Genomic DNA, 22,094 nt, shown 5'->3' with positions numbered 1-22,094 from the left:
TAGGACGTTAGGGAGGTTTTTGATAAACATCTGTTTATTGCAAGGGGTCGATTGTTATTTGGCCAAACCTCAAGGTTTGTTTGGTAGTTTGGCCAAAGCTTAGGGGAGGTAAATGTAATTAACCCTATATATATATATATATATATATATATATATATATATTTATATATATATTTCGTGTAAAGATAAAAAACAACTAATAGTAACCAAACCAAATCAAGAAAACGAAAAAAAGAAAAAAAACCTCCCGTTTTCAGAAACGAAGCGACGCCGTTTTTCATTTCCTTCCTCTTTTTACCTCCCTTCTCCGCCGCCGGCTGCTCTCCTGCTTCTCCCGCTTACGTCACTTTCCGGCGTGCAAAAGGTTGTAAAACCTTGGCAGCTTTCCTTCGTCAATTCTCGGCTTCAATTCGTCGAAAGTTCGTCGGAGGTGGGCGGGTTTTAATGAAATGGGTTCATTTTCTCCTTTTTGGTATAAATCAAGGCTTTTCCGATGCTTTTGTGGGTGAATTAGGGTTTTTTTTTTCGGGTATGGAGTTAGGATTATCCTGCACAATTTATAGATAGTTATTATTTTCCGAAGAGGTTGAATTTCTTTTGCTTATAGAGTGGTGTTTCATTGAGCGATCCATTTTTTTGAATATTTCTGGTCTATTGTTTATAATTTGAACTACCTGGTACTCTGACCGTACTTTTGGGTATGATTTTTCTCTACGATGGTGAGTTTGGTTGTGTTTATTATGTGCTCTGTTTTTGGTGGGCAGAGTTAGAATTGCAGCTGCATATGCCTTTTTGAATTGCATCCAAATGTTTTTCTGGGGGGTGAATGTTTTAGGTATGTTTTGATTTCTACGTGCTAAACAGCTATATATTGACTTCTTGTGTGCAGATTGTGTATTTTGGAGGGATTTTGGAGGAACTAACAAAGGATATAGCATTGATTGATTGGTTATAGCGTACGTGCATTAATTGGCAAGTGGTGGGAAGTGAGTATATAGGAATTAAATGCGAGAGAGCAATAATGGCTTTCTATAGGAATTATACGAATGAAACCATAGAACAGAGAAGGGTATTGGATGAGAAAGACCAGGAACAGGGTATGGATAGAGTAATAGGAAACAATGATGAAGTGGAAGCCACTTCGAGTGATAATGAGGTGGCTGTGGAAGATAATAGTAGACTAGCAGGCACGCAACCGCCTGCAAGGAGGACAGTTGTGGCTGGAAAATGGGGTTCGAGTTTTTGGAAGGATTGTCAGCCCATGGAGTCCCGCGGTGTGTTGGAGTCGGGAGAAGAGTCAAAGAGTGGTTCGGAGTACAAAAATGAAGAAGGATCTGAAGATGAATCATCTGATGGAGAGGAAGATAAGGCCAATGAGTTGGAAGATGGTGATAATGGGAAAGAAGTGGGTAAGGGTCAGAGTGTCCCTCCGGATGAGATGTTGTCTGATGAGTACTATGAGCAGGATGGTGATGATCAGAGTGACTCATTCCATCACAGAGCATTGAATCGCTCCAGTGGCTTTAGTTCGAAGCCACCACCCAGACCTGTTACTGCTAACAAGTATGCATCTACAAAGTCAAAGTCTTCAAAGGCTGATTATGATGATGATGCTGCTGATTATGAGGAGGACGATGAGGATGAAGGGGATGGTATGCAGCTTTTTAAACTATTGCAACTTTGCAAATATTGCTATTATGATGCATGTAACTCCAATAGTAAACCATTCAGTGTCTTATTGGTTTCTGATTGCTTGCAGAAGATGATCCGGATGATGCTGATTTTGATCCAGATTTTGGTGCCACAAGAGGACGAAGGGGAGGCAAGGTTGTTTATTCTATGTTAATGCAGTTAACAACACAATTTCGTGATGATAGATTATTCTCTTAACTGTAGGATGTGGACTTCCTTTTGGATCTTTGACCTGCTGTTACTAATGGATACCTATTGCTCTGTTTAATATTGAGCTTTCTATCATCTTCATATGTTGAAGAATTGTTTAAAATTGATTTAGCTTTGTGGGCGTTGATTGCCTTAAAGACCTTGATGGTAGAAGTATTTTGTGTGATATCAATAGGTAAGTTTTGTGATCGGTAAAGTGCAAAATTGCTTTGTTTGGCCAATTTCTTTGGTCTGGGTTTAAAAGGTGTTATCATGAACTTGCAATTTTGAGAAATGTTGGTGTTCTGTTCTTGGAAGGTGAAAGGAAACCGTGATGGAGCATTCAAATAGTGAAATGGGAAACTAAAAAGACAAACTACTATTTGCTTTTGACTTTTTCTTTGAGCAACTCTAGGCAACTAAAATGATTATCCGCTGAATATGTGAGTTGAAATGCTATATATGCTTGTCATGTCATGAGAATGTCAAAAAGACAATTTTGAATTAGAAAATTTGTATTCTTCATGATCAGTTGGTCATTGGAATGCTTTTCAAGAACAGTTACACTTCCCTCCTTTAATGACTCTTTAAATTGAAAAGGTCTTCTATGTTTTCAAATTAATGATGTTGTCTTCCCTCATTTAGTGCCTTTCTGTTCTACACTGCATTGTCTTTAAGGCTATCTGTATATTTTAAATCTCGTAATCATCAGACGATTTTCGTCCTTCCTTACCATTATTGCTATCAGGCATTTTATGCGGGGAAGTTAAATGATAAAGTTATTTCCTGAAAGTGTCATAAAGGTAGGGTGCTTGATTACTAGATCCTCTGAAAACCTATTTTTCAGTGTCCCTGCAATTATTCTGTTGAGAATTATACTGGAGCTGGACATAATAGTTATTTGTTGCTATTACAAGTTAAAACAACATGGGGATGAAGTCCTAGTTTTTAAAGGTGCATGAGGCAGACGATAAGGCACATTTGCATGCACCTTGTCTGTCTTTTTCTACCAGGCGAGGAATTTGTACAGGCACAATACTTTTAATGTACGCAGGTTATTGTTGATTTGCAATGTAATTTGGGTTTGTATAAAATATTGGAATATGTGGGTGCATGTTATCATGGCAATTGCACGAAATTTTGGGAGTGCTGACTGCATTTGAGTTATATAAGAGTGAAGACACACATGGAGTCGGCATCCTATTTTTTGCTTGCTTTGAAATGCCATAGACACTTAAGTACCCTTTATTCCTAGGGATGTTTCTCTCTCCTTTCTTTACTCTGCTTTCTACTCTTGTCCTTATTGAGTACATCTGTCACAACCTTTGGATGTTCCTTTTTCTCTGCAGAGTTTCCTGTTATGCCTTTCTTTTGTTCTTTTTGCAGTACAATCATAAAATACCCTTTATCCTTTTACTTTTTTTTTTTTTTTTTTTTTTTTGAAAAAGCCTTCCACATGCTAGTCTCATCCTTCTCCACTTTTCTTTTTTGTTCTTTGTCCTATGTGTCCCTCCATCTAGTGAGACCCACGTCTGCGACTGATCCTCACGACACCTTTCGCAACTATGATATGTTTATTGCTAGCCTTTTTTTTTTGGTTACACTATGATAGAGTATTTATTGCTTAAAATTTTTTAGTTACTTCTGGATAGCTTACTTCTGGATAGCTTACTATTTCTCAATCTTGTTTGCAATAAAAAGTTTGGGCATTTAGTCCTTTTTATCTTGGAATATTGGTGTTGTTAAACTCACATCCTTGAAGGATATCAGCATTTGTTTAGAAACTAATGGAAAGGTCTATTTGCATTTAAAGGCATGACACGAGAATTTTCATAAAGAACAAAAGCATTCTCTTTATAAAGAACAGTTTCCTTACTCCTTAAAAAGAGTACTGTTGAATTCTGTGAAGTCTATAATTTTTATAAAATTGATCTTTTTGGCATATTACTAACATTTGGTAGCTTTGAAATTTCAACTAAGTTTGCTCAAGTCTGTATTTCCTGTCTGATGGTTATTCCAGGAATAAGAGCTTGTTGTTCAAAAATCTTATTCTGTAACCGTTTTTGTTTGTTGGTTTTTTTTTTTTTTTTTTAAATCTATTAACAGAATGTCCATTTTTCAATTAATAGATGACTTGGGGAGTAATAAACCTGCAAAACTAGTTGTATATGGAAATTGCATTGGGTTCAAATACGCTTAAAGATTAATGCAAAACATGGATGCAGGAAAAGAGAACTTGGGTTACCAAAAGCAAAGCACAGCAGAAACTGAGGGAGTAAATTGTTTGCATATGGGATGTTATTTACAAGCTCAAAGAGACATATGTTGAATGGTTACTTTTGTTGTTTGCCTCCACATGACACCTTCACTAAACTGATATTGCAATTTGAATGCAAATTACAAATTTGACAAGTAATTATTTACACTACAACAATGTACTTGTTTCACTACATTTATACAGTGTCTAAATTTTTGGTATTACCCTTTCCTAGTTTTGATGCACATGCCTTATGCAATACTAATATTCGAGCAATGGTAACATCAAGCACTATTAACCCCTAAATTCCCCTTGGGCTTGCAACTCTGCTCCCAATCTCGATTTGCCTCCAGAAGCACCCCTTTATTCCCCTCTTCAGCTCTGTATTCTTTCCAAACCAAACCTGAAACCATCAGCTACTGTTAATTTTCACCAATAACCACTTTTGGTTTCCTATGCTGCTCAATCTCTATCCAGCCCCAGCCCAACAAATAACCTCCTTCTGTAAACAGGTGCAGACATGCTGACACATCAGTCTTAGTGTCTGACAGCTTGCAATTTATGTTATCTAATGTGCTGTGTATTTGTACCACGTGTAATTTGTATGTGCATGGTCTATTTTACCTGTAAAATCTGTTTGTGTGCATGTCTCTCATTTCTTTGTAATTTCTGTGTGATTAATGTGTCTTTGCTGTTATTGGATTTGTATTTTCTGCTCACCTTTGCATGTAACTGTGTACTGTGTTGTGGTGCTTTTGTGATTTATATGTCCATGTGAGTAAGGGAAAAATACTTTGAGATGACTGCTGTTATGTTTGGATTAATGTTAACAAGGCCATTTTAGGAACTTTAGGTAAACAAGGGTTAAAGGTTTTTTAAGGGCAAAGATCATGGATATCATACTCACGCGTTGTATCTAAATGAGGACTAGGGAGTAGACTGGTTAGGAAGAGTTGAAAATTCTGGGATTACATGAATTCAGTTGAGGGATTAAATGTGCAAACAGATCAAACTGCTCCACGACCACTGGCTTTTTTCTTGCCCTGTTGTCTTTCTCTTTTCACTCAACTCATTTGGGTAGAAGGCTAGATATTGACTTTTTGGCTCACACCTTATGTTTTCTAACTTCAGCTGTCCTATTTTATTAGCTGCATATATTTAAAATGCGAGAACCTATGGTGTCAAATTTCTTGAAGCACTTATAAATATTAGGTGGTTAAGTAAATTGTGAACATTTGCCTCCCAAGTAAGGAATTTGTTATTCCATGATTTTTCTCTAATTTGACCTAATATCTCTCATTTGGTCTCGCTTTTTAGTCTCCTATAATTTTAATTTTTGAAGTTGTTTGGAATAAGATGCCAAATTGTTCATGATTGAAACAGAGATGTGATTCGTCTGCTTCTAGTTATGTTTAGTCTGAAAAATGGGCGTCTATAAGATGCATAGCAATGTGCACTCCAACTGTCTTTTGACAGCACAAGAGATGTGATTCGTCTGCTTCTAGTTATGTTCAGTCTGAAAAACGGGCATCTATAAGATGCTTAGCATTGTGCACTCCAACTGTCTTTTGACAGCACAAGAGATTTTGTTCTGGTATAGAATGAAGATGTAAATGTTTTTTGAGTAATTTTTTTGCATCTCTCTGTAGGAAAAAGATGAAGACTGGGGTGCTGAAGAGTCTGATGAATCTGATAACAATGAGAATGAGGATGATCTGAATATTTCAGATGAAGAAGATGTGTATTATAGCAAGCCGAAGGCCAGGCAAAAAAGCAAGGGTGGACGAAGTGTGAAGTCTACCAGACAAGTTAAACCAGTCATGTCATATAGTCGGCGAAAAAGAGGTAGAATTTCAATTGATGAAGAATCGTTATCGGAAAAGGACTCAGAGAATGATAGCGAAGAGGATTTCCGAAGCATGACTAGGAGAGGCACACAGATCCGGAGGAAGAATGACGGTCGATCAGCATCAGTTAGCAGTTCTAATAGGATCAACGAACTTCGAAGTTCAAGTCGCTCAGTGCGTAAAGTATCATATGCTGAAAGTGAAGAAAGTGAAGAAATTGATGAAGGCAAGAAAAAGAAGGGCCAGAAGGTAAACATGTGATTTCAAATGGAAGGTTTTTAACTTTTCTTCCTGGTTGATTTCTTAGTTTTGTGACTTTCAATTTATGAGTTTGACACTAGTATATGGAGTTCTAGATTTGTCTCTAAATTTTTTTTATGTTCTTGAGAGTTTATTCAATTCTTTGGTAATCTGATTATAACTTCTGAAATCATTGAGCTTAGTGTCCCTTGGTGGTCGGACTAATGCTTTGTTTTATAAGGCGATTGGAAGAGCTGAAATACACATTGAATAATGGCAACCATTTTGGTTGTTTTTGTTTTTCTTTGTTGTTCATTTGTTATGCAATAACAACATTTGATTATCTTTTTATGGGTCCTTGAAATTCTATTCCAACTATTGATAACACCTTTTAAAACTTTTGTACAGAATTTATTATTATTATTATTATTGTATAAGTTTTCTTTTGTGGTCGGGATCTAGGAGTGCTTTTAGTCCCCTTCATGCTGCTTTCCTAGCTGCATCTGAGTTTGTACCTATGGTTATCGAACTCTTGAGTGTGGTTAATTTGCCTGTATTTTGCCTATTTACAAGTTGAATGCTTTTCAGCGATTTTATGCAAAGGTTTAAGCTTTCTTTTAGCAGTTGGTGTCTTCTGATGATCTTGATAATCAACCTTTTCTGTTTTCTTGCTTTTAATGTTCTTTTTCTGTAATGATGATGTCTGTGTGTTCTTGAGGTTTAGATGGCCTTGCAGCATTGATTTTCTTTTATGGTATATTTGTTTGTATCACCAGTGTATCTGGAAAGGTTTGAGTAATTATTGTTATCTACTTGGTCAATGATAGGAGGAATTTGAAGATGAAGATGGTGACATAATTGAAAAGGTATTGTGGCATCAGCCAAAGGGCATGGCGGAGGAAGCTTTAAGGAACAACAAATCAACAGAACCTGTTCTGTTAAGTCACTTGTTTGACTCGGAACCAGATTGGAATCAGATGGAGTTTCTGATAAAATGGAAAGGCCAGTCACACTTGCACTGTCAATGGAAATCATTCTCTGATTTGCAAAATGTTAGTCATTAGATTTACGATTATTGGAAACTCTAGTTTGGTATAATTACTGTTATGAGATGCTGTGTTATTTGAAAATCATTTTCAAATATGGCAGTTTTAGCCAACAGCTTATTAATCTTTCCTTACCTTTTTTATTTGCAGCTCAGTGGTTTTAAAAAGGTTGTGAACTATACCAAAAAAGTTACTGAAGATGTGAGGTACCGGAAGAAAGTATCTCGTGAAGAGGTAGCCTCTTGCAGTATATTGATGTAAATTGTTGATTAAGCAGAATATTTATATTGATGTTAAACTATTGATTAAAGAGAATATTTGTTTATGCGATTGGACGAATTGGATGAACTTTGGTGAGTGAACTCATTTCATGCATTTTATATGGAATGCTATCTCAACAGCAAGGTTTAAAATTGCTATTTGGTAAAGGATGTCATTGGAAGTTTAATATGTTTAATTTCTTCTGTAGTGTTGACAAAAATGGTTTTGTTGATTAATATTGAATATAGAGACGGAATTTGCCATGTTAATTGTTTTCCTTTTTATTTGAGGATTAATTCTTGTCTTTTTGCTGCTTTTTTAAGTTTTCATCTAACTCTTTGAAAAAAGGCTTAGAATCAAGAAATGGACTTATACTGATTTTTTAGACTCATTAGTGATCCCTCCTTTTTAGACTCTAGAGTTCTTTGAAGAAACGTTGTCTGACCTGGGACAAGTTACTTGTTTATCTAACATGATTTAGCTTTGTATGGAAATGCTATAATGTTCACAAATTATATGATGGAGCCTTTAGTTTCTACTTAGATGGTCTATGCTTGTCTACTGAAGTGTCTGGACGCTGAATAATTCCAATACATCGTCCCAGGTTGAATTGATTGTTAATCTTTATCTTCTTCAATAATTGTTTAAGTTTGGATACATAATGTTTTCGTCTTGATTCTACTTCCAGAACTTCTGACTTCTTCTTATTACCTCAATTCTTTTATCACATTCTACTTTTGGTAGATTGAGGTGAATGATGTGAGCAAGGAAATGGACTTGGACATTATCAAGCAAAATAGTCAGGTAACTTTCAGAATCAGTTTCCTAGGTGAACATCTGTGAGCCTTTCATGATGAAATTGGGTAATTGAAACTCAGGTGGAGAGAATCATTGCTGAAAGAATCACCAAAGATATCTCCGGTGATGTGGTGCCAGAATATTTAGTTAAATGGCAAGGACTGTCGTATGCTGAAGCAACTTGGTAATTTTGAATGCTTCATTTTCTGGAGTTTATCATCTAGGGTGAAATAAGTAAAACTTTTTAATGACTTTTCTAGGGTGTTGATCCCCATCTTGTGTTCTTATGTTGACTACTAAAGATGGTATATCTTCAGTGGGTTCCTGTTGGTGCTGCATTTTTTATGTCAGTCATTGTTTATTTATCATTTTTTTCACCATTCAGTCTGGATTTAAATACATATTGGGTTTGTTCCACTATTGTAGGGAGAAGGATGTTGATATTTCATTTGCTCAAGATGCTATCGATGAATACAAGGTTTGCATTCTTTAAGATATAATGTTGGGTTTTGTTTAATTTTCCTTCCAATCTTAAAAGGTGGTAAGGGTGATGACGGCATCAGTTTTATGAACTGTCTAATCTCAGTTTGAGTTGCATTAAACTTTTCTATGCTCATTGCTTCCACTTCATATGTTTGCTTGTTTAGTTTGATTTCATAGCTTGCATCCTTGAAAATTTTCTTATGTGTTATCTTATTTCTGTCCATCTTTACTTGAATCATTTCATTTCCCTTAAAAAAATTTGTATGGAAAGGAACTTTCACTGCTAAATAGTGTGTAAAAGACTTTTTTCTGAACTCATTTCAGGATTTGTTTGAACTTTAAAATTGAGGTAACAAAATTGCTTGTTTTTTGGACTTTGAAGAGCTAGTCCTAATCTTGAGGCAATAATTGCACTTAATCAAGAACAATAGCTGTAATGTACAATCTCCAATTGATTTTCTAATGATTTAACAGTTGATCAAAGTCCTGAAAAAGTTTCCAATGAAGTCAGTGCAACTTTTGAGTGATTATTCTTCATATCAAATATAATTAACATCATTTTTTTAAGACCTTTTTATTGGCTGAAATACTTTTTGACTTGTATATTGATTGTCAGTTCTGATCCTTTGTTGGATCTGAAATTCTTATGAGATGTTTCCTGAATGTGATGTCTGATATTTGTCACCTTGTTTTTTTCTTTTGGGTCAATATAGTATCAAAGTGACAATTTTTTAGCTGGATAATTCCTTTATTATCAGTGATAAGGGACGATTGGTTTTATCTCATCTAGATTGTGAAAGTTATTTCATAAGGTAACTAATTCCAGAATATCTAAGAAATCATATAACAATCACCCTAGAATGTAGACATCAAATGCTGATTTTAAGCCATGGTGCAATTATGATACTGCTCTATTGCAATTTTGCATATCACTGTCAAATGTGGACAATAACATATTATTTTCTGCTTTCCTTTTGCTCCCTCTCTGTTAGTTTATACTAACTTCTTTCTGGCTTCCCATATGAATATGTGACTTAATTCTCCTTATTCATGTGTACCTTCATTCCCTTAGATGAGTGCATGTCTTCATTCCATTTCTTTTGTTTGACTTGTATATAGCCAGCATAGGAAATGAATTTGGCAGTGTTATTAAAATATTCCAATTTTTTCAATTGCACTCGAGTGTGTTAGCAATTAGATCGGCAAAAGCATATCTGTCGTGATTGTTTTCTCTTTTTCTTTTGCTTTTGATTTGTGTGTTTTATACTGATTCTATGTGTAATGAAAAGCTCTTATTGGTTACAGACCCGTGAGGCTGCTATAATGATCCAAGGAGCAACAGTGGATTTACAGCGCAGAAAGAGCAAAGGTGTGATGGTTTTGTATATAAGCTAGCTTATTTTGTCAATATCATTTCTGACTTTTGCATTCTTGCTTTACAGTTCGTTTTCCTTCTCCATTTTTTTTCGGTTTCTTTCTCTGATCTTGTCTTGGGGAGGCTAGTAATGTGTCTGGCTTCAATGTGTTTGCAGTTGGAAAAAATTTTATCTTAATTAAAGAAAAAATCACCAATTGGATGTGAATGGTATGAAGTTTAAAAGGGAAAATGTATTTTTGTAGCAAAAATGATTATAGCTAACATGAAATCATGGGAGACAATTGGGATGGAAAGCAATTTTTCTGTCTTGTTTTATTTTCAGCTGTACTGTGCTAAACTATGATGCTCCCTTTTTATACTTTATTTGTTAGTTGTGTTTGCTGAGTTTTTTGGCCTTTTTTTAATTTTTTATTATCCTTCCTATTTTTCTGGGAATATAATGTCGTACTTCCACTTTTGTCACTTGTTTTAAAAGTGATTTATGACCTTGTTAGTTTTCCATATTGGAATTCTTTTAAGCTACCATGCAAACGGAACCGTAACTCTAATTTGTATTTTAGGTAGCCTAGTATTACATGAGCAGTTAGAGTTTTAAGTGTCCGATGTGAAGATGAACTTATATTACATGATGTAACAAATGACACCATATTTAGCATGACAATAGTATGAAGGTGGTTGGTGGAAAATATTTTTAGTTTCGATTTTATGACCAGGGGAATTATTTTAATCTACTCTGCAAGAGAATTGTAGTTTTAATTTGCATTCCCTGGGAATAGGGTAGTGATTAATTTTCAAGTGTTCAAGGTGAAGATGGTTATCACAATAGAACTAATACATTACATTGTGCAATATAACACCATATTTAGCATATGGCAAAAGCTTGAAGGTTGCTGCCATATTAATTAAGGTTTGGTGCTTTCTCTCTTTCTCAATTTTTAATTTTAAGGTTTGATGTTATGAGCAGGGCATTCGAATTTTAATTAAAAGGCTTATATTGTTACTAACAGAATCTTGATGTTCACTCACATGCTTTATAGATATTAGATTTTACATTTTCATCGCTTTTTGACCTCTGGATTGTGATATCGAAACTAGCTATTTCGAAACTTGTCTGTTTTGTTTGGATAACTTCTAGAAGCTTTAATTTTTAGTGGTGTGTATAGTTTCTATTGTTCCTGGCCGCTGATGCTGTTGTTTTATTAAGCTTTTTTTAACAACAAATATTAAAGTGGCATGTTTTTGACAAATCAATAGCAATATTTAGCCATTATTCATATGATAGTTTCTTTAAAGCTTGTATGGTATTTCTTGCAGGTTAGACATGAATCTTTATTTTTAATTAGTATGTGGTTCTCTTACGTGTTTCATTTATAACTTGTTATGGTCTGTCTCATGTATTAATACTAAAGTTAGAGCAAAAATGGTTACTCTATTAGGAAGTTTGCGAAAGCTTGATGAACAGCCTGAGTGGTTGAAAGGAGGAAAACTTCGAGATTATCAGCTTGAAGGTCTGAATTTTCTTGTTAACAGGTAAGATTTTGGCACCTGTGGTCTGACATGCAATTTAATGGATTAGGCGTGTTTATGTTTACTTGTAAACTCATGTTTGCAGTGGTTTTTTTTTTTTTGGTTCAATATTTCATTTAATAGCTGGAGAAATGATACAAATGTTATATTAGCGGATGAAATGGGTCTTGGTAAAACTGTCCAGTCGGTGTCCATGCTTGGATTTCTGCAGGTACTTTGCATATTCTTTCTCGTGGTCCTTTTTTAGTATTCTTTTATCATCTCTAACAGAATTATCCTTTGTTTCTTGCAGAATGCGCAGCAAATTCAGGGACCATTTCTTGTTGTTGTTCCATTATCAACTTTGTCTAATTGGGCAAAAGAATTTAGAAAGTGGCTTCCTGACATGAATGTTATTGTGTACGTTGGAACCCGTGCAAGCCGTGAGGTATCTTCAGCTACTTATCCTACTTCTTTGATAATAAAATGGACAAGCCACTTGGAAATCGATTCAGTTTTGGATACTAGCAATTTTTTCTTTCTATAGTTCATGGTATTCAGGTCCATAAACTATGGTTTCACTGCTGAGAATTCTGTTTCTTAGCCGAACGTCACTGGAAAACCTGCTCTAATTCCTAATTAAAGAGAACTACTAGTAGAAATGCATCTCAGGTGTCCTAGTGTTAGCCTGTCCTTCCTGTGACTGCCATGTGGTCATAACTAGACAGTGAAGGTTTCTTTTTCACTCACAGCAAGCTTTCTTTTTCTGTGTTTGAGCTAGGGAATTTGATAGCGATACTGTGCAAGTAAATGTGTATCATCTGACAATACATTGAGTGATCATAGAATGTTAAGAGTGGCCTCTGGTGGTGAAGGATATGAGCTTTCTGTTAACGACAAATTGGAGTATATCAGACTATAACATGAAATGGTTCTGCTGGAAAAGACATTTCTTAATTTTAGTCTTTGTCGGAGATGGATTTATGTAGTTTGTCCCTGAGTTTTCCCACAATGGAATAGTTCTTTATGTCGCTCAGGAATGTCATTTTGTATCATCTTTTTAATACTTATTTGTCCTGCATTTTCTATGGAATTACAGGTTTGTCAGCAATATGAATTTTACAATGAAAAGAAAACTGGCAGGAATATAAATTTTGATACACTTTTGACTACCTATGAGGTGTTACTGAAGGACAAAGCTGTCCTCTCAAAAATTAAGTGGAATTATCTCATGGTTGATGAAGCACATAGGCTGAAGAACAGTGAAGCTTCTCTGTATACAACACTCTTGGTACAAATAATATTTTGACAGTGTGATTGCATAAGTTACTATATTTGTTTGTTTTATTATAACTCTGCACTATGACTCGACAGGAATTTAGCACGAAGAATAAGTTGCTTATTACTGGTACTCCATTGCAGAACAGTGTGGAAGAGCTATGGTAAGTTTCTTAACATTGCCTAACAACCATTTGTTTATTGAAGTTTGTAGATCATATTCCTTCAGTTTATCAGACCCTGTTAAATTCAAGTAGGAAATGTTAGATCTGACCATTAAAAGCGATTCACTGGGCGGTGACTTAACTGAACAGAGCAATTGAGGATAGATTAATTCTTTCCTCTGTGCCAAATTGTACATGTCGTCCACCTGACATTTTGAGGACGGTAGCATTTGGGTTTGACTTCATTAGCTTATCTTTCACCCAAACAGAACCAGCAACAGTCTTCTTTTTTGAATTTGTTTGGGTGTAGGTAGTGTTTGTTTACAAGGAAAAGTGTGGGAGAATGAAGTAAAGTTGGTTATCCCTTTGAGTGTTTGTTTAGCAGGAAACATATAAATTTTTCCTACACTTTCCCTCAGTTTCCTGGACTTATGTGTCCTGCAAAATTTGCAGGATTTTGGAAGAAAAATGTAAGTTACTAACAATATTCTCAATAACTACAACTAACTACCCATTTTTCCTCCCAATTTTTCTTGTTACACAAACGTGCACAAGAAAGTGGCTTTCTCTTTCCATTCCTTCACCTTCCCTCTAATAAGAAATTCATGGCTGTTCCAGCTATTTTCTGCCCGTATATTTTCAGTGTATGGGTGCCTGCTAATTTTTTTGTTAATCTATCATATCACAGGGCTTTGCTTCATTTTCTTGATGCCAACAAGTTCTCTAGTAAGGATGAGTTTGTTCAAAACTACAAAAATCTTAGTTCATTTAATGAAATTGAGGTACTATTTTCCATTGATTGTACTGAGCTTTTTGGTTAATTTCTTAAAATGCTGATTTATATTAATCTGAAGCCCATGCCAAATCTCATTGTAGCTTGCAAATCTTCATATGGAATTGAGACCTCACATTCTTCGAAGAGTTATCAAGGATGTTGAGAAGTCCTTACCTCCTAAGATTGAGCGCATACTAAGGGTTGAGATGTCTCCACTCCAGAAACAGTATGCTGCTTCCCTGTACCTATCTTGTTTTCCTGATAAGACATGCAGCTGTCTTATGATTTATGGGTTTCTTGGTCTTTATTGTATATTTAGGTACTATAAGTGGATCTTGGAGCGCAACTTCCATGATTTGAATAAAGGTGTCCGTGGAAATCAGGTCACTTCTGACACCCAATTACAATGAAGAGATTTAGATAATCAAATTGCACAAAGCAAGTTTGAATTTGAATGGTTCCATCCATTTGTCATATATTTATTGTCATTTCGGTGTACTCATTCCTATTTACAGTGCTGTTTCTTTTTCAGTGCGATTTCAACCACCTTCCGGTTTATTGATGGCATGATTACTTCGTTTTATTCTATTTCTTTGATGCGCAATCTCTGGAGTTCTAAATAGAGAATATATCTGCTCAATGATGCATGCTTTTTTACTTAAAAATGGAGAACTATACTGATTTTTTTAGTGGTTATTATTTCGTCTGAAAGCAGCAGGCTTGATGTTTTCCAAATTTGCAGGTTTCACTTTTAAATATAGTGGTGGAGTTGAAGAAATGCTGCAATCATCCATTTTTGTTTGAAAGTGCAGACCATGGCTATGGTGGGGACACAAACTTTTTTAGTAGCGCTAAGCTGGAGAGAATAACGCTAAGCAGTGGGAAGCTAGTTATACTTGATAAATTGCTGAATAGACTGCATGAGACCAAACATCGTGTCTTAATTTTTTCTCAGGTTAGCAGATCATTATTCAAATTCAATAATTTGGTTAGGCATGGTTCTTGATGGAATTGTATATTTATTTATTATGCTTTTGGGGCTGCATTGCAAGTTGTTTTTAGCCCAAATTGATTTTGAATTGAACATTGTTGCTCAATCTTGAAGTAATTGAACTTGGATAAAATCAGACTTGGCTCTCGTCCTATAATGAAATAATTTTTCTTAGTATTTTTCAATTTTGGCTGGCAATAAAAATCTTGAGATGTATGAAATTGGTACTCTTATACATCACAAGTTCTGAGCTTCCCATGTCTTATTGATGCTAATGTCAGATATAAATCTGACTCTGTATCTTTAAGGTTTGTCTTGTAGTAACTGTTAAGTTTTCAGATTCACATTTTGATCTCTTGTGCGTCTGCATTTTAGTATTTTACCGAAGGATTAGTGAATCTAGTATGTCACTAGTTACTAACATGGACTGATAAGAAATAATATTGAACAAATTAGATAGAATTATCAATTTGCTTCTGTGCTGGGGATTTCTTGCTTTGGCAATTGATGCTTGATGCAGTAAGTCGATGCTTGGGTAAGAGTTGCTTGTTCATACGGTTAAAGTTACAACTGCCTTGTGTGGAATTTTGGATCTCTGGTTATGTGATTAATTTAGCCCTTCACATAATGTTGTTTGAGATTGGATTTGAGTATACTATTGTTTTAGGGCATGCATTTTTGGCCCTTCCCATGCTGCCATCTTTCATTATCTTCAGATTCACAAGATGACTTGAGATCTATTTGAAGCACAGATGGTTAGGATGCTGGATATACTGGCAGAATATTTGTCATTTAAAGGGTTCCAGTTTCAAAGGCTTGATGGTAGTACAAAGGCCGAGTTGCGGCAGCAGGCTATGGACCATTTTAATGCCCCTGGAAGTGATGATTTCTGTTTTCTTCTTTCTACACGTGCTGGTGGCCTGGGTATTAATCTTGCAACAGCTGATACAGTTATCATATTTGATTCAGATTGGAATCCTCAGAATGACTTGCAGGTTTCTATTGAGATTTCCACATCTCCTTTTGCATAATAATGCTTTAACTTTTTGGTTGTTCTTTAAAGTTTGTTGTCATTTTATGTATCAACCTTGTGGATCAGGCAATGAGTAGAGCTCATAGGATTGGGCAGCAAGAAGTTGTTAACATTTACCGGTTTGTGACAAGTAAGAGTGTGGAGGAAGATATCTTGGAGAGGGCTAAGAAGAAGATGGTACACCAATTTTAAGTCTATATTCTTGCTCTTGGATTGCATTGTATAGCATCAACTTTTATTGTGGTTGTTAGACACAGATTGTACATGCAAGCTGCAAGCGCTTGTCCTATGATAATCTGTTATATGTTTTTCTTTGTCATAGAACAGTCAACTCATCAATCAGAATTATTGTTGTTGTGCTATTGCGCATGTTTCTTATTATATTCACAAATTGTATGTAGGTCCTTGATCATTTGGTGATTCAGAAACTAAATGCTGAGGGTCGATTGGAGAAGAAAGAAGCAAAGAAAGGGAGTGCTTTTGACAAAGTGCGTATGCTTCATCAATGTTCAATTTGATTGTTCTCCATTTTACTTACTTTTTATATGAAGCAAAATGGTTTCTAGAAAATAATTGGTGTTCTAGCTTTTTGGAGAATGAACCTCTGTTGTTGTGGTTATTAATTTCTATGTGCTGTTTTGAACCTCTTGAATAAGGCTCTTCCTCCAGCCCTCCCACCTCAACATCTGCCCCTGCAGATAGAGGAGGATGGGAGGAGTAGAATGAAATTGGTCTTGTATAGCCCCTTTCGTAATTGCTTGACCTTGTTTTGGTTTGTTGATTGTAGAATGAGCTTTCGGCGATCTTGAGGTTTGGAGCAGAGGAATTATTTAAAGAAGAAAGAAATGACGAAGAAAGCAAAAAGAGGCTCCTAAATATGAGTATTGATGAAATTCTTGAACGAGCAGAAAAGGTTGAAGAGACGGGAGCTGGTGAGGAGGAAGGACACGAACTTCTCAGTGCTTTTAAGGCAAGTGTGCCTGCTTAAGGTTTAGATGACTACAAGATCTTTTCTTTTTGTTTATCATATCGGTGGTTTTAAAGTTTCTTTAATCCTGTCACTTTTCTGTCTCTGATCTGAAAGTCATCTCAATGTTCTACTTGATATGTTTTTTTTTTTTTCCTATTGCAACCATGTTTTGTATAGTTCATTTTGTTCTTTTCTCAATTTGGCCTCAACCTTTTCTGCCAACAGTTGTACACTTTTGTTATAATTACATGTTAGCTTCATATTCTTTTTCTGCCACTGCATTCAGGTTGCAAATTTCTGCAGTGCTGAAGATGATGGGAGTTTTTGGAGCCGCATGATAAAGCCGGAAGCAATTGCTCAAGCTGAAGTATGCATGTGATTGCCATTCTTGCTTAATTTTGATTTTCCTCTACCGATGCTGCTTTTATTTTACTGCTGATGTGGAAATTAGGAAGCTCTAGCTCCTCGTGCTGCTCGGAATATTAAGAGCTATGCAGAGGCAAATCCTCCTGAAAGTACCAACAAAAGGAAGAAAAGGGGAATGGAATCCCAGGAAAGGCTATCAAAGCGTCGCAAGGCAGATACTGGCTACTCACCACCTGTCATTGAGGGTGCTACTGCTCAAGTAAGAGGCTGGTCCTATGGGAACCTGTCCAAGAGAGATGCTACCCGATTTTTCCGTGCAGTAAGCTCTTTTGTATCGTTACAGTTGTAGTCTGGTCTGGTGAATTTTGTTGTATTATCCTGGTATTTTGCATATTCTTGGTTAATAGCACTGCTTGGGAAATGTCCTGGCGGCTTAAGATCCGTTGATAGCCTTTCTGATTTGATGTGCCTTATGACTATCTTCTTAGATGAATTGTTTTTGGCTCTTTACTTCCCTGTTACTATCCTTTTCCTATTCCTCCAGAATGATGGTTTTATACCTGTAATTTATTGAATTTGTTCTTCAACTAGGTTAAAAAGTTTGGGAATGACAGCCAGATCAGCCTAATAGTGGGAGAGGTTGGCGGAGCAGTTGAAGCTGCTCCGACTGAGGCACAGGTTGAACTTTATGATGCTCTGATCGATGGTTGTAGAGAAGCAATGAAAGCAGAAAGCTTTGATCCAAAAGTTGGTTCCTTTATCATCATTACCAATTATTAAGTTTTGATTCCTGCCTATATGATGCGTGATTTGTGTTCTGAGAGTTGCAAACCTGTCATAAGCTAATATATGAAATCTTTAATCTTTGTAGGGTCCTTTGTTGGATTTCTTTGGAGTCCCTGTAAAAGCAGATGAGCTACTAAGTCGCGTTGAGGAGCTTCAACTGTTAGCAAAGCGCATTAGCCGGTATGAAGATCCAATCTCTCAATTCCGAGCACTGGCTTATCTCAAACCAGCCACGTGGTCCAAAGGTTGTGGCTGGAACCAGAGTAAGTGCTCTATTGGGTTTTTAGTCTTTCAGAGTTTCTCTATCCTTATCTGTAGTTGTTGGTGAAAATTTAGTGATGGATGCGTATATGCATCTTCATCTTATCAGAGGATGATGCAAGGCTGCTTTTGGGAATCCATTACCATGGTTTTGGCAATTGGGAGAAAATAAGATTAGATGAGAAACTTGGTCTTTCAAAAAAGATTGCACCGGTGGAACTTCAGCACCATGAGACATTCTTGCCACGTGCTCCTCAGTTGAAGGAACGAGGTTCACAATTGTTGGAAATGGTAGGCTATATCATTTGTAACTCAGCAATGCTAGTATCAAGCTTTTTCATCCTTTCAGCATTTTGTTGTTTTGGTGTTGATTCGATACTGGATAATCTAATTGACTGATTCATTTTTTCTACTGCTGGTGGAAAAGGGAAAGCAGATATTAGATATGTTGGAAGAATTTCATTTTTTTCCTGCCTGTCTATTTCCCATTCTATTATAGGTCGTTGAAAATTTTTATTCTTACCAAAAAGTAAAGATTGACTGACCAATTTGTTCCTTCATTGACATTATTTTTGTTGGGAAGATGATGTGGATAATGCTTGATAAATTTGATAAAAACACTGGTGTTTTTAATGTCAAAGAATGCGTTGATTGAATAGTTTGTTCCTTCATTGTTGTTATTCTTCTTGGAAGACAACGTACATATTGGTTGGTAAATTTGAGAAAAGTACTGATGTATTCAACATCAAACGATTTAAGTACTCGTATATGTAGTGATAAAAAATTTGTTTTTCGTTGATGTATGGTTAAATACGGGATCACTCGTCATTTATCAAAAGAAACAATTGTAATGTTTTTACCTCACACTGAACAGAGATATTTTTGGACCATTCTTTGATTGAAAAGCAGTGAGGAAAAGCATTATCTTTGAGTAGTAACCTGTTGATTTATTTAATTGGGGCTTTTCTACTCATGCCTTCCATGACATCTGAGATTGCTGGTTCTAGACATGCACGTGTGAAAAAGACAGTGGGACTCTGCTATATTTGATCTTTCGTTGTGGTTTGTCAAATCTTTCATAGTTCTTGTATGTCTGGTATTTTGATCATTACCTTCCTGAGCTACTACTCCAAGCTTTTGTGGCATGCTTATTGTTGGAGGAAAGGTTGCACGGAGTATGAAGCCGCAGCAAGCTAAAGGGGGGCTGATGGGTTTGTTTAGACACTCTTTAGCAATATGGGTAAGCAATTAAAAGCTGAAAATTGTGGAGAACTGTACTGAATTGGAAGCAAGAAGGAGAAATAAGGAAATCTCTAGAAATCACTCCTAAAAACCTTTAGGCTCCACATCTAGAGCTTGTTTGCACCATGCACCTAAGGAAGCATAAAAGGTGTGCAGAAACTTTTGTTAACTGAAATTTGTAGTTCAGGAAAAGATGGCATGTCTCTATTAACTGAAAATTAAAAATAACAAAACAGAATGCTAAAATAATGAATCTGAAAATGTTTTCCTTTCTTCTTTTTTGAAATTTTCATTGTCTACAGGAAAGGACCTGTAACTTAATGTGGCCGATCAACTTTGCTTTCTAATTAGCTAGTTTGTCAGGTTCTCCTAGTTGCCCTTTATAACATCTAAGGGCTTTTTCCCCCATGGCTCAATCTTAGCACCCAAAATGTTGTATGACCCTTGTCCAAAATCTGGCTGCAAAGTGCACTGTAGTATTTTTGCTCTGAAACTGCACATTCAAGTTGGCCATTGAACTGAGCCCTTCACTATCTGGCTAAAGTCTTTTTATTTGTCAACTGTGTGTTTGGTTTCCAAGAATCTAACTGTCAAATTCCGTAAGGCTCATCTCTTACTTTATACTGCCGGTTTCCAAGAATCAAACTGTCAAATTCCTGAGGCCTCATCTCTTACTTTATACTGCTATGAAGTTTTGTAGCTGATCTCATGCCTTCTTAGGTTGCATTTGGAGCAACTTAAGTATCAGTCAACTTATGTAATTAAGTCTATACTCATTAACAGGAACTTGTGGCTGTTGGCGGCAAGGATTCTAACATCAAAATGGGTCGTAAGGTTTCTAAGAAACAAAAAGGAGCTCTGTTAAATGTTTCAGTAGCTCGTGGAAAAGGCAGACAGGGGAAATCTGATTCTCCTGGTCAGAACTTTCAGACAAATAGGGCCAAAGCTGCAAAACCTCATAAAGTTGAGCCTTTAGTTAAAGAGGAAGGTGAGATGTCTGATAATGAAGAAGTATATGAACAGTTCAAGGAAGTGAAATGGAGGGAATGGTGTGAAGATGTCATGGTTGATGAGGAAAAAACTCTCAAACGTCTACAGAGGTTGCAGAGTACCAGTGCCGATCTCCCCAAAGAAACGGTTGGTTTAGCACTTAATTACTGTCTTTCATCTCATGTTTCTCTTCTTGATGTAGCATTGGAAGGTTGTCTTAATATCTGGTGATATCAGGTGCTTTCCAAAATTCGGAATTACTTACAGCTTCTTGGACGGAGAATTGACCAAGTTGTCCTGGAATATGAGGAGGGACCATATAAAAAAGAGAGTATGTTTGTATTTAAACTCCTTCCTATCCTCTTCTTTCCAGTTTGTCCCCAAGGGGATGAACATCGTTATTTTCTGCATTTCCAGCAGTTCTGGTACTAATTGTTTTATGTTCACAGGGATGAGGACACGCTTATGGAATTATGTCTCCAGCTTCTCAAATTTGTCAGGCGAGAGGCTTCATCAGATATATTCCAAACTTAAACAGGAGCAACCGCTAACTGGAGTTGGGCCTTCACATTTGAATGGTTCTGTACCTGGGGATCAGATCTCCGCTCTAATGGACAGAGGTATTGATACAGAAAAATTTGAAGCTTGGAAACGACGGAGAAGAGCTGAAGCTGATGCATCCCAAGGTCAGCCTGTTCAGTCTCCTTATCAAAGACTCTCAAGTAATGGTACGCGTATACCTGATCCAAACGCTTCTGGGATTCTTGGTGCAGCTCCGTCAGACAACAGACACTTCAGTAATGGGAGGCCTTTCAGAACGCATCAGGCTGGCTTCCCCCCAAGACATGGTTTCTCGTCGGGTATCAAGTAGGATTTCATGCATGATTGAGGATCAATGCAAAGTGGGCAGTTTTTTCCTAGCTGTTTGGCTTTTGGATATTTGCCGGAAACTGTCTGTCCGGGGGACCACAAATTTTGCAGATAGTTTTTTCCCGTGTTTTGAAAATTTTGGACTGCTTTTTCAGAGGAAAATTGTCCTCCTAATCAGTGGCAAGGCAGAGATAATTTGAGGATCCCTCAAGATGTGTAGGACAGGACTTGGCCAATCAAATACATGGAATCTTTCTAGTTATCTTTTCTTTTTGCTAATTTTCTTTTCTTATGAGTCCAGTGGCTCTAATTTCATTTTCATTAGTACATAGTGCAATAGGCGAAAAAAGATTCCCCATGGTGATTTGCTATAAAACCAATGGGAATGACATTTTGTATGTAAAGTGTACATTATGCAATTTTGATTATTCAATATGAATTTCTATTTTACCAGAGCAGCGTTTAGTATTCTGTCATTCTACCATTGCTATTGTCTAATGCATCTTTGTGTCAAGGCTGGGAGCTACCACCTAAATGTTGAGCATTGTATACTTGTAACCACGCCTAGTAGTAACCCACACTCCATTCATTGGTGTGTCATTTTTTTCTCAATCACTCGACGGTGTGCTGCCTGGGATTCGGATTGTCTTTACCCTCCGCTTTTTACTGTT

The 22,094-nt window shown here is 36.3% G+C and overlaps 1 protein-coding gene across 4 annotated transcripts; it reads left to right on the top strand.

Annotated features, from left to right (window-relative positions):
- Positions 1–168: 168 nt before the first annotated feature.
- LOC140004246 (protein CHROMATIN REMODELING 5-like) lies at positions 169–21,876 on the top strand. 4 transcript variants are annotated; one of them, XM_072070238.1, is made up of 32 exons: positions 199–430; positions 890–1,652; positions 1,760–1,827; positions 5,788–6,234; positions 7,053–7,277; positions 7,422–7,505; positions 8,277–8,336; positions 8,411–8,514; positions 8,757–8,808; positions 10,119–10,182; positions 11,628–11,721; positions 11,842–11,929; positions 12,011–12,145; positions 12,797–12,988; positions 13,072–13,139; positions 13,828–13,921; positions 14,016–14,140; positions 14,234–14,297; positions 14,657–14,869; positions 15,658–15,900; positions 16,005–16,115; positions 16,340–16,426; positions 16,726–16,908; positions 17,195–17,275; positions 17,360–17,593; positions 17,866–18,021; positions 18,146–18,323; positions 18,431–18,612; positions 20,347–20,700; positions 20,791–20,884; positions 21,003–21,239; positions 21,327–21,876. In XM_072070238.1, exons 2-32 carry the CDS (start codon positions 1,022–1,024, stop codon positions 21,422–21,424), a joined length of 5,046 nt encoding a protein of 1,681 aa, XP_071926339.1. In that variant the 5' UTR covers positions 199–430; positions 890–1,021; the 3' UTR covers positions 21,425–21,876. The 4 variants fall into 4 exon arrangements, with proteins under 4 accessions (XP_071926260.1, XP_071926339.1, XP_071926286.1 ...); XM_072070159.1 differs by having other exon boundaries at positions 169–430; positions 21,003–21,876; XM_072070185.1 differs by having other exon boundaries at positions 199–472; positions 21,003–21,876.
- Positions 21,877–22,094: the final 218 nt, after the last annotated feature.

Source organism: Coffea arabica, chromosome 1c (assembly GCF_036785885.1).
Source record: "Coffea arabica cultivar ET-39 chromosome 1c, Coffea Arabica ET-39 HiFi, whole genome shotgun sequence".
Classification (NCBI taxonomy): domain Eukaryota; kingdom Viridiplantae; phylum Streptophyta; class Magnoliopsida; order Gentianales; family Rubiaceae; genus Coffea; species Coffea arabica.
The sequence above is the reverse complement of the archived record's forward strand: the minus strand, read 5'-3'. Positions and strand labels throughout refer to the sequence as shown.